Here is a 12863-nt window from a genome sequence, read left to right on the forward strand (position 1 = left end):
CATTCCGTAAATATTTATGGAACCGGGATGGAGGCTAAGACCTGGGGACACGGTGATTATGGAGAATTGAGTACCCCTGAGTTTGTATTTCCACCACTGGCTGGGAGACCCTCTCACCTCTTGCTACCACTTAGGCCCTGTACAATGGGGCAGTCCTCTTGGGGTGGAGGGTACCAGAAGTCTAGTCCAGTCAGGATCTTTTCCCCTGCACACTGGTTACCATAGTGATCAGAGTCTGCCCTCCAGGCCTGTGAGGATGGAGGAGACCGTGAGCCAGTGTGAAGGGCAGTGCCAGACCCTAGCCCAGCTGCTCCTCCTCATCACATCTCTCTCCCAGGCTCCTCCACCCTCACCTGAGACCCTCACCTGGTGACTCCGTGTGGACCACAGGCCTCTCACTTCCATGGGCAATCTCAAAACATTTGCCCTCTTGTGAGCTATCACATACGTAGACCCAGACTTTCCTGGAGATGGAGGTCCATCTTGAAGTTCCGGGAAGGTTAAGCAACCAACTCAAAGCTCCCCCACCCCGGAAAACTAGCAGGGTCAAGCGGCGGGACGTTGCCGACGGCGGGGAAGTCTGTGGGTTCCCGCAAAGGAGCGGGCCCTAGGGGAATCCTGGGGGACCGCCCAGTCCCATGCCAGCCCGGGGCCAAGCCGGGGACAGCTGGGCGCGGCGGGCCGTGCGCCGGCAGGGGGCGCCCCGCGGCCACAGCCCGCTCGGGCTGCGAGGAGCCGGCGCCGGGCGGGACTAGCTAGCGGTCCAGCGCCAGGGCTGGCGGGGAGCGGGGCGGAGATCTGGCAGCCTGGCGGGGGGCGGAGCGGGGCGGGGAGGAGGCCCGTTCCTCGTTCCCGTCCTTCTCGGGTTATTACCGCCCTTGAGTTTACCGCGAGACGGCGCCATGCGGAAGGCGGGGTTCTTGCCTGCCAGCTGCGCCCGGGCGTGGAGGTCTGTGCGGATGGCCAGCTCCGGGATGGCGCGCCGGGACCCGCTCGCCAATAAGGTGGCTCTAGTCACGGCCTCCACCGACGGGTGAGTGCCGGGGCGGAGTCTCTGAGGCCCCCGCTATCTGGAAACAGGTACTAACCCCTTGACCTTTGCTTCCGGGCCGAGCCCTCAGACCTCACTGCCAGGCAGTCTGACTCCCGAAGAAAGGAACCACGTGGTCGGCCTGCAGCGCCTCGGAATCCGCTTGCCTTGGCCCCACTTGCTGCCAGGCTCCTGTCACTGCTGCCCTGGCTCAACTGCGCCACTGCAGTCTCCCAGGGCTCTGGGCTGCCCGAGTCAAGCGGCCCCAGCTAGAGTCTGGGAAGACCAAACACCAAGAAATCCAAGACAGTCCAGATTTCAAAAACCCTATCCCACGGCCTCCATCGACTGTGGAAATGTTCCAGACACCCCATTGGGCGCCCCTTACCTGGACGGGACACAAGACCCACGTGTCCAGGTTTTTGTTCAGCTCAGTACATTTTGCCCTTGCCCGACCTGTTTCTCACCCACCGCTCTTGTCTGTCTGTTTCTCATCCCCACAGGACTTTGCTAGATGCCTGCACTGCACAGATCTAAAGTACAAATGTATGTGAAATGCTAATGACTCACACCTGCCAAGTGTGGAACCCTTACTCCCAGGGGCGTAATGTAAAAAAATGACATTTTTTACTAGAGACCCACCCTTTCACATGCACCCACACACATAATTTAACAATTTTGAGAAGATGTAGACCAGTAAAGGAGGTATCTGGGGACAGGGGCTCTTTCAAGTGAGACCCTCCAATCATGCAAGGGGCTGTTGCTACCCCTCTGGCTCATTTCTCTCCCCTCAGTCCCTACAGCGTGTGGGGCCTGTCACTGTGGGGGTGCCTGTGGAAGGGAATTTCCTGAGAACCTAGCCTGAAGGCCAAAACCCTAGGAAAAGTAAGTAAATGAGTGCTAAAAACACGCTAAGCTCGTCCATCTGTATGGTAATGGCTCTTTTACACATAAAGCAGACAGGAGGTCCTACCGACGGAGAGCGGGAATTCAGGCCTGGGCATTCTGAGGCCGGAGCCCATCTCTCAACCGTTTCCCCTGTACTGACATTGACGGGCCTCTCTCTCTGCCGCAGGATCGGCTTCGCCATCGCGCGGCGCCTGGCCCGGGACGGGGCCCATGTAGTCATCAGCAGCCGGAAGCAGCAGAACGTGGACCGGGCAGTGGCCGCGCTGCAGGGGGAGGGGCTGAGCGTGGTGGGCACCGTGTGCCACGTGGGGAAGGCCGAGGACCGGAAGCGGCTGGTGGCCACGGTGAGCAACAAGGGCATGGGCACAGAGCCAGGAGGTGGCGGAGGGCAGTCAGCCTGAGCCTCCTTCCCTGCTTTCCTAGACAACACTGCTGTGATGCGAGCCAGCACTGTTAACTAAAACATAACTGGACGTTCTGCATACCAATCCACCAACACATTTTTATTGTGTGCCTATATCTCTGAGAATCATCCCATCCCAGTCAGGGAATCAAAAACCACTCTAATGCTTCAACCCTGCATCATCCCTTGGGTCACCCAGGACAACAGCTGGCCCTGGTTCTCCAGTAGTTTCCAATCTAATTGGGCAGATGAGAAAGGTAAATACAATTGCAAAATAGATGTCTCCACCCACGGGCTAATAATCAATCCCCGGTTCTTTAGCTTGTAGAGTCAAGTCCCTGGGAACCTCTTCCGGGAGGCAGCCCACCATGTTTCAGCCACCTACCGTGTGTCGTTCACTTTGTCCAGAGCCTTCACTGGTTATCTCTAAACTTGACAACAATCCAAGCAAGGCAAGGACTATTCTCCCAGTTTCGGAACATTCAGAACATTCTGCTCTGAAAGCTGGAGCAACATCCTGAGGTCCCACAGCCAGTTAGAAAGAGCTGTGAGTCAATCCAGACCTGCCAAGCTGACTACAGACCGGCAGGCATTTCTCCATTAGCATTGGGTCAGGCCTTTCATGCCCACTTGGATGTTAGTCTCAAAGAAAGTGTCAAAGCCAGTGTAGAGTTGGTACTTGGCACCAGCCTTCCAGTGACACAAGAAAATATGAATATCTGGCAAAGGAGGCTGCTCTTCCCTCAGGCTCGGGACACACACTTTATTCCCTGGAGTAGGAGGGAGACTCTACCCTAAATGGAAAGTACAAAAGACTGGAAGGCTGGCAGGAATAATTTCATAATCATAGAAGAGGGGTCCCTTAAACAATGGTAAATGGTGGTTTGATAGGAAAAAGTCATTCCATTTTTAGGGAACCATTTGGCAGATGCCCAACTGTGCACTGGAGAAAGCCAAATGTATGTCCAAGAAAGTCACCTTGGGGCACCTGGGTGGCTCAGCTGGTTAAGTGCCCAACTCCTGATTTCAGCTCAGGTCATGATCTTGGGGTCCTGAGATCGAGGGCTTCTGCGCTGAGCGTGGAACCTGCTTAAGATTCTCTCTCTCCCTCTCCCTCTGCCCCTCCCCACCTCCTCTAAAATAAATAAATAAATATTAAAGAAAGAAAGAAAGTCACCTTGTCTGGCATAGGCTGCTGGACAGAGCCTGAGATTGGGACCTTGATCCTGAGGGTGAAGAGAGCCATCTGGGATCCGGGGCCAATTGCTGAGTAGCCATATGAAATGTGCCTGGCAACTTAATGTCAAAATCCTGCCAGGGAAACAACCTCTCACCCCTACCAGGTCCACTTACCCTGAGCTACAGCCCTGGCTCAGAGGTAGGGCTTGAGGTAGACCTCCAGGAGGGGGTGAGACTGGGCAGATGGAGGAGGGACAGGGTTCCACATGACCCTGCAAAATGAGCAGCCAGCCAAGGAGGGACCGAAGGGGAGAGCGGAGCACTGTGAATTCACAGCAGAGAGCACAGATTCGGGATTGCCGCTGGAAAATGGCCTGGTGGGAAGAGTAAGGGACAGGGGCTCCGTAGCCTCCCAAAGAAATTTAGATGTTCTTGGAGGAAATAAGGCACGTGAAGTTTTGAGCAAGATGAAAGTGAATATATTTGAAAAAGATAATCTGGCACCGGTAAGAGGATATATTAGAGTAGAAAAGACTCTGAGCCAAGGATGTTAGCAAGGAAGTTGTACCTGTCAAACAGGTCTAGAGCAACGGCAGTGGGACCAGAATGGATACACCCAGGAGACATTGAGTGGGAACCCAGCAAGATTTTTTTCTTCCTCACCCAGTGTCAAGAAATGGGAAATAGGAGGGATGAGTCAAAAACAATTCTCAGGGGCGCCTCGGTGGCTCAGTCGTTAAGCGTCTGCCTTCGGCTCAGGTCATGATCCTGGAGTCTTAGGATCAAGTCCCACATCGGGCTGCTTGCTCAGCAGGGAGCCTGCTTCTCCCTCTGCCTCTCCCCCTGCTTGTGCACTCTCTCTCTCTCTCTCATGCTCTCTCTCTCAAATAAATAAAATCTTTAAAAACACACACACAGGGACACCTGGGTGGCTCAATCGGTTAAGCGTCTGCCTTTGGCTCAGGTCATGATCCTGGAGTCCTGGGATCGAGTCCCGCATCAGGCTCCCTGCTCAGCGGGGAATCTGCTTCTCCCTCTGCCTGCCGCTCCCCCTGCTTGTGCGCACTCTCTCTCTCCCTATGACAAATAAATAAATACAATCTTAAAACACACACACACACAACCCTCAAGTAATCTGTATGGCCAGTGTCAGGATGGAGAATGACTGGAGAGGGTACTTATTAGCTATCGGCGATGGGCTCCGCCTGTTGTCAGCTGTTACCCTACAATGGGGAAAGGTGCTCCTTAAGAAGGGTTACTATCCGGGGCGCCTGGCTGGCTCAGTCAGTTAAGCGGCCGACTCTTGATTTCCGCTCAGGTCATGGCCTCAGGGTCATGAGAATGAGCCCCAAGTGGGTCTCTGAGCTGAGTGGGGAGTCTGCTTAAGATTCTCTCTCTCCCTTTGTGCCCCCCCCCGCCCCGCCGAAGCACATGCGCTTGCTCTCTCTCTCTCTCAAAAAATAAGTAAAAAGAAAGAATGGTTACTATCCAGTGGCTTCCTAATCTGCACTGCAAACTTCTCAAAGGCGTAGGGGAGCAGAATCCAGATCAGCCGCTTCTCCACTTGACTATACTTTTTCTAAAAAATATACCTATCAGAAAACAGAGCACCCAACTCCTAACCTCTTTAGTGTAGTGAGCACACAATTTAGGGCAGGCTTAGGAGACACCTGGGCAGTCATAGTGCCTTTCTCATGAATCTTCTATGGTTCTCTGTTCAGTCAAAACCTAGACTTCTCCCCTCTCCGAGCTGCTAGGCTCCCTGCCCCCCAACCACACACCTGCAGAGCACAGCACCCATCCCTTTCTTTTTTTTTTTTTTTAAGACTTTATTTATTTGACAGAGAGAGACAGCAAGAGAGGGAACACAAGCAGGGGGAGCTGGAGAGGGAGAAGCAGGCTCCCTGCTGAGCAGGGAACCCAATGTGGGTCTTGATCCCAGGATGCTGGGATCGTGACCTGAGCTGAAGGCAGATGTTTAATGACTGAGCCACCCAGGCGCCCCGCACCCATCCGTTTCTAGCTTATTGTGCACTTCGCTCATCACAAGTCCATAGGTGAGACTTACACTGAGCCAAGGCAGGTGACTGGGGCTTTGTGCCAGGACACCAAAACTTAGCACCAGACAGTATCGATAGCGGTTTTAAAAGCTTATGTGATTTTAAATTTTGTTAAATTTACATGTTGACAGTCCAAGCCATTCCTTCAGCAGTGTGGAAGCAACTGAGCTTAGCACCTAGTTAGCAAGAATAATTAGTTAAAGCGGGAGCTAGCAGATGGCACACATTGTTAATAACACCCCTCTGTGCGCCAAATCATGAAGCACAAAGTTGATCGAGGGCCTGTTTAGTGCTGCTTGCCCAAAGCATCAGAATTGCCTGCTCCGGGCAAATGCATAGTCTGGTTTCAGAGTCACGTACTGTAGGCAGATTCCGTTTGGCCACTCATTACGCTGGCACATGCCTTCGCCATCTATTTTCAATTTATTAGCGAGGTGCGATGTTGCCTTTCTTGGCTTCCCCAGTTTAAATCTCGGTTTCTGCCTTAAATCTTCCATGCCTCCAAGCCACAAAAGGGGGAGGGGAGAGAAAATGACATCATAACTGAGTGGGAAACCGCTTTAAGCCCAGGCTGGTGTCTTCCCTACCATGGCTCCTGGGTAACCAGTTTCATAGTGATCCCAACTCACTTTCAGAGGACTCTGAAGGATTAGCTCTGCGGTAGAAGGGAGACCGGTCTCAGGATCTGCCACCACTAACTAACTAGCTTTGTGCCCTGAGCAGATTACTTTGCCTCTCCCAAAGACCCAGTGAGCAGGCTTCCTCCTGTTCCTAAGCCAGCCCTCATATGTCATTACTGAGAAATCCACGGAACTTAGTTTCGTCCCCTGTGCCATGAGGACATTGGGCTTGGTGATCTAAAGTCCCCTCCCAGTGGTGACATTCTGTTGGTCTATCTAAAATAGTTTCTCGGGGTGCCTGGGTGGCTTAGTCGGTTAAGCGTCTGCCTTCGCTCAGGTCATGATCTCAGGGTCCTGGAATCGAGCCTTGTGATGGGCTCCCTGCTCCTCAGGGAGTCTGCTTCTCCCTTGCCCTCTGCCCCTCCCCCCCCCACTCATGCTTAGGTTCATGTGCACTCTCACTCTCCCTCAAATAAATAAATAAAATCTTTACCAAAATATAAGTATAAATAAATAAAATAAAACAGTTTCTCCATTCAGATAGGTGTGGACAGATTGAGTTTGAGATCATGCTAACTCAGTCAAGGAGAACTGGAAAGTAAGCACTTGGACAAACGGGGCTGGAACTCAGTGATGACTATTCAGTGAAAGGGTCTGGAAATGGATTTTGAGGTGGGACCTGAAGCCATGAGAATAGAGGAGCTCCCCAAAAGGGAAAGTGTAAAGAGTAAAAGGTCAGCAACAGCCCTGGGGGGTGCGGGCAGGAAGAAAAGCCTGCAAAAGAAACTAGACCCAAGATGTTTAGCAGCAGAACTTAGGGTAGCAGGGGAGAGAGATGTTTCAAGAAAAAGAGATGTCATTTTGACATCATTTTGTTCCTAAGAAGGAATTCTTTATCCACATTGATAAATGCACCTCCCTTACTGACCTGCAGTCCTAATTCAGACCTTCCTCCTCTCTCTAGGCCGTGAACCTTCACGGGGGCATTGACATCCTGGTCTCCAATGCTGCCGTCAGCCCTTTCTTTGGAAACCTAATGGATGTCACCGAGGAGGTGTGGGACAAGGTGAGGGGATTAAAGGAGAAGGGGACAGGCCTCAGAAAACGGCCAGAACAAACTCAGGCTGCTTTTAGAAAACGTTTGTCAAGTGCCATGGAAATGTGAGGAATCCTTGTGCTCTGCACACACCTGGAGTGCACCTGGTAAAGGGCAGGTGGGGGGTGGCTTCCTCTTTCCTTGCCCCCCTTTCATTTCTGCTTCTCCCCAGTTTGGCTCTTCCATTTCCTCCTGGCTAGCCTTCTTCTGCTTCACTCTCCAGCTTTCTCCCCCCCAACATACTCATCCAGGCTCTTCCTCGGGTGTATTTCCAGCAGAGACATGGCAGCTCATCTGCTAATAGCTAATACACTTAAGCCTACACAACCTCCGTCCCCTTTTCAGCGGCCAAAAAAGAACGATTTCGCGTTAGCTGGAAAACTTTAATATCTGCTAGTTAAGCAAAATGACCTAAGTTACCGCTTTATAACTTACAACCTTTGAAAAAGACCCGTGCTCTTTTCTTCTTAACTGCAATGTCAAGGAAATCTGAGATCCAGATGTCTAAATTCAAGTGTGGAATGTTGGGTTTTATGTGAGCATGCATAATTACATTTATGATATATTTCACACACCTACAGTTTTTAATTATGAAGGCTTAATTAAAATATTTGTCTTTGTTTACTAAGGTTAATATTCCCACATGATTTGGAAATGCTAAATTTTTTATGATCTCCCCTGGTTTGGCTTTTCACTCTGATGTCATCAATAACTTCTCAGCACTGAAGTTTAAGGATACTAAAATATTATAGTTTGTTTATCAGTGTTTCACAGACATAAAGACCAAAGTGCCAAATGTGCCTAAATGAGTCAGTTCCTGATTGATATTCTTTAAAGTAGAGAAACATCTTTCATGAGCAGTCGAATAAAGACCACATGAAAATCAGTTTTAAACCAAGTGATTTTTCTTTTTAATTTGCATTTTTTTAAATGTCACAGTACATCGAATATAAATTCAATGGCTGATCCTTGATTAAACTCTGGATTTTTTAAAATAAGGACATGTGGGGAGACAATTGGGGAAATTTTGTTAGGGACAGCCTATTAGGTAAAATCATTATTACCGATGTTAAATTTCTTGGTGTGATAATGGATGGAGGTGTGTAAGAATGTCCTTATACTTTGGAAAAAATGCTAAAATTCTACTGATAGAACACTGTGATGACTATTCAGGACAAAAACTATCCAGATACATAGATAGGACACATGGTGCAACATGTGAACAATTGGTGAATCCAGGTAAACAATATCTGGATATTCATCGTACTTCTATTGCACCTTTTCTGTAAGATTAAAAATTTCAAAATAATAAGTCAGCATGGGGGGGCACGGAAGGGGAATATCCCGCAGTGCCTAGAACAATGTAAAAGAGGGCATGCCTTTGTTTTAAATGACGGATGTGGGGTTTTGACTGGAGACTATGTCCCAGCTCCCCCCAAAGTGCCCCTTCGTGATCCCACTTTCCAATAAATGGCCAGCCAGACAGTCCATCCTGGAGGGCCAAAAGCATCTGACTCCTTAAGCTCAGAAGCCAGAGAAATGTTGGAACCAGCTCAGTGCCCGAGGTCAGGCCACGTTTTTCCAGAGCAACATGGCCCATCCTGGGATGGGTCCAGTAGACCAACCCAATTCCAAGTTCTCCCTAGTTGGAAGAAACACAGAAAATCCAGCTCAAATCCAAAGCGGCCCTGCTAATATAGGCCAAATCATGCTCAGCTGGTTAGGAAACAAGAGGGACCAGGTTCCTTTCTTTCTCACCCGAGCCTAATGTGTCATTCTCTAGCTGAGTAAGCTGGTGAAAGGGGCTTCTCCCTGGGCCTCAGCTTCTGCACTTGTCAGGTCCAGGTAAACCATCTCTGAGATCTGCACCAGGGCCCAACAAATGTCCCAGGAACCCCACTGTGAGTCCTCATCGCCCTGCCTTCTCCAGCCCTTCCCTCATGCTCTTTCTCCTTCTCTCTCGGTTTCAGATCCTGGACATTAATGTGAAGGCCACAGCCCTCATGACAAAAGCAGTGGTGCCAGAGATGGAGAAACGAGGGTACAAGACAGTGAGAGAGAGCCCGGGTGCGGTGGACCTCATGTGGGCTGAGGGCCAGGGTTGCCTCGGGGAAGAGGGTCACTCTCTTCTTTTTCCAGGGGCGGCTCAGTGGTGATTGTGGCCTCCATAGGAGCCTACCTGCCGTTTCCTGTAAGAGCCCCCTTCTTTGCTACTTCCATTCCACCCCCCATCCTGCATTTTTCCACTCATCCCCAGCCACCCTAAGAAGTGTGTGTCCCCTTTTGGAATCACACCACCAAGCCCCTTCCCACAAAATAGATGCCTTGCCTCCACAAACCCTAACCTAGGGGTGGTTCACCCACAAGACAGTTTTCTAGCTGGGACCCTCCCTTAGAGGAGATGCCCTATTACTCGACCGCCCTTTATGCCTTACGATAAAAACCAAGAATGAACTGGAAGCAAAGACACTAACCCACTGTCTCCTTTCTCCAGGGCCTGGGCCCCTACAATGTTAGTAAAACCGCCTTGCTGGGCCTCACCAAGAACCTGGCCAGAGAGCTGGACCAAAGGAACATTAGGGTGAACTGCCTGGCACCGGGACTCATTAAGACTAGCCTCAGCCAAGTGGTGAGAACCACAGGGACCCCAAAGGGGCATCTTCCTAGACGGCGAAGCCCAGTATCTTCCACCCCCCTCCCTGGGCTTTTCGACATTCCCCCCCATACCAGCCGCCTGTCCACATCAGACCCCACAAGCACCTTTCTTGAGGTGTGCTGTGGAGACAGGAATTCAGACTCTGCTCACACGGTTCCATATCCTTAAGGGGATGAGAACTGGGGAGACCCAGCAACAACCTCACTAGCACCTGCAAAGAATGAAACAGAAGAGGGCTGTGGGGAGCGACTGGGAACCGAGGAGGACTAGGAGGCGGAAGGGGCTTCTCTCCAGCCTTCCTCTCAGTTGACATGAGGGCAGCACTTTCTCCCCTCTCTGACCCTCTGTCTCCGCTTCTGCCACATAAAGAGATGTCCATTTTTCCTGCAGTTGTGGATGGACAAGGCAAGAGAGGAGAGCATAAAAGAAACCATGCAGATAAGAAGGTAAGGCTGTCACAGGGGAAGGTTAGGAAGGACAAGGACGAAAGGTCTGGTCCGTCACACAGCCCACGGCTTACTGTCTTTTGGTCCCACAGACAACATGAGCATGCTCTGTCCTCCCGCAAACACACACTTCACAAGTCCATGCACACTACATTGCTACAGTGGCATGTGCAAGGGGTCCACTTCCGTTGCAAAAACCAAACACAGAGGCTCCAGGTTTCAGCAGAGCACTGCCCTGGGAGAAGCCCTGACTCCTCTCTCCACCTGGCTGTGGCCTCCACCTCTGGGGATCCCTAGCACCCGGGGACCAAGACCAAAACCAAAACCAGGAATAAAATGCCATGTTTCCGAAGCTCAGATTGATGATCCTACAATCCAAATAAAAGGAATGAAGAGTTTCACTAAGTCCCAAAACTCCCCTTGCTAAGAAAACTCACTCATCTCTTCCCCACAGGGCAAGCCAGACCTTTCAGGCCACTTTGTCTGGCTCCTTTTCCTCTAACTTCCCTGCCTCTCTCCAGCTTTTGGTTTCTCCGTCTTGTCCCCTCAAGGACATATTCCAGCAATGCCTACTCTTTACTGGTCCAGACATTCCAGACCCCCTCAGGTGCACCCCAAGCTGTTTGATGTCAGGCGTGAGCTGCACACCTAGCTCACAACTCACTCACAAGTCAGGGTATTGTCATCCTGGAGCCCTGGTGAATGTCTCCACCTATGCTTCTTGGTCTTGAATGTGCATTAGAATCAGCTGGGCACTTGTGAAACTGCAGATGCTCAGGCTCTACTCCCAAAGATTCTTTTTCAATTGGTCCAGTGTAGGACCTAGGCATCTTTTTTGGTGGGGTGGAGGGAGAAGGGGGAGTGGGGGTGAGTGGGGAGAGGATGGAGATGATTACAGTGTGCAGCTAGGATGGAGAACCACACTACTCCAGGTCTTCTAGGTTTGAGGTGCCCACTCTACCCACCTCTAGAGCATTCTGTGGCAGTTAAGGTTACACCGTTCCCTAACTATGCAATCACTGATACAAACACCGAGAATTAGCACATTCTCCCAAAATGAACCTGACTTTAAGGGACAAAAATAGATTCCTGAAAAAGTTGTCTGTGAGTTGAAGCTATACAAATGTAACCATTTAAAACAAACCGTTTACTGTCTCACAGACTTCCTGACACTTGAACAGTATACACACGTGTGAAACAAATAAAATCGCTGCTCACCAGTTTATCTGTATGACTTTGGATTTTGCTATCCTGAGTTGTCTAAAAAACAGAATGTCTCTGTATTATTTGAATATAATGTGTGGTGCGTTTTGCGGGATGCAGTATTTATTATCACAGCTTATCTTCATGCTAACTCTGTTTGATTGACAGGAAGCTTGTATGCTGGTCTTAATAAATCACCTGATATTTTTTGATTAAGCAAATTCATTCCCTGTGGGCCAGGTCAGGGGGTCTGACTGATTTTTTACTCCCTTCCTTGTTGCCCCTCTTCCCCAGGATAGGCAAGCCAGATGACTGTGCAGGCATCGTGTCTTTCCTGTGCTCTGAAGACGCCAGCTACATCACTGGGGAGACAGTGGTAGTGGGTGGAGGGACCCCATCCCGCCTCTGAGGACGGGGAGAGACCTCACCGGGGCAGAGATTGGGCTCCAATTCCTGCACTCATCGACTAGCCTTTCCCACCTCTGCCTAATGTACTGCTCACCTTACACCCCACCCCACCCCCCAAATCAGTTCTGCCTTGTGAAAAGATCCAGCCTTCCCTGTGGTCAAGGTATGGTCTTATGATTCCCGCTGTTGCTGTAGCCTCCGATAAAGACTTCCCCTGAGAGCAAAGGGCAGGCCTGCTGAGAAAGCTGAGCCTACCTTGGCAAAAACCAACTAATATTTTTTCCCCCCTGGACATGGAGGAATTTGAGGGAGATGGGACTGAAGGAACCCCGGTGGAAAGAGCAGGGCAGAAAATCAACAACTTGCAAAGAGAGATGCAAATAAAATGCAGATGATCATGTTGCTTTGAATTGGTGTGTTCATTTTTCATTGTGGGGTACATAGGTGTGGTAGCCAAGCAGCGATTCTTTGTCGACTACATCTCTGCATCCCCCTAATCCTCCTCCCTGTCTCCAGGACCTAAGCTTGTTGCTCAGGGGTGGATGTGTCTGCAGAACTGCCAGCTGGGAGGAGGTGGCACGGGAACTCCCGGGTGTTACTCTCGGCCTCACACCCGTGGGGTTGGTGCCAAGGACGCTACAGGGATCCCCGGGGCTGGGCAAGCGGGAGGAAGGATGAACACCCCCCAGATCTGGCCAGGTCCTCTCCTGGCATCGCCCTCGGCCCTGAGTTCCCTCGCGGGTCAGCGAGTAGGAGCTGGACGCGTCCCAAGCAGTAGGGCAAAAGGGAGGGGCCTTGCAAGGATGATCCGGGGAGGGCTACCCAGGCCCACAAATGAAAGAAATGGGTTCTG

General features: G+C 50.8%; 1 protein-coding gene and 1 long non-coding RNA gene across 3 annotated transcripts in view; one reads left to right on the forward strand and one right to left on the reverse strand.

Moving 5' to 3' along the window:
- Positions 1-12863, reverse strand: part of LOC116632830 — a 140406-nt gene that overhangs the window by 107163 nt on the left and 20380 nt on the right. The gene's annotated exons all lie outside the window — the stretch shown is intronic.
- Positions 840-12420, forward strand: LOC116632829 (dehydrogenase/reductase SDR family member 4). The gene is made up of 8 exons (XM_032404784.1): positions 840-1033; positions 2106-2283; positions 7166-7267; positions 9268-9338; positions 9437-9488; positions 9792-9926; positions 10344-10399; positions 11897-12420. Exons 1-8 carry the CDS (start codon positions 903-905, stop codon positions 12009-12011), a joined length of 840 nt encoding a protein of 279 aa, XP_032260675.1. The 5' UTR covers positions 840-902; the 3' UTR covers positions 12012-12420.

Source organism: Phoca vitulina, unplaced genomic scaffold, assembly GCF_004348235.1.
Source record: "Phoca vitulina isolate PV1807 unplaced genomic scaffold, GSC_HSeal_1.0 scaffold7, whole genome shotgun sequence".
Taxonomy (NCBI): Eukaryota; Metazoa; Chordata; class Mammalia; order Carnivora; family Phocidae; genus Phoca; species Phoca vitulina.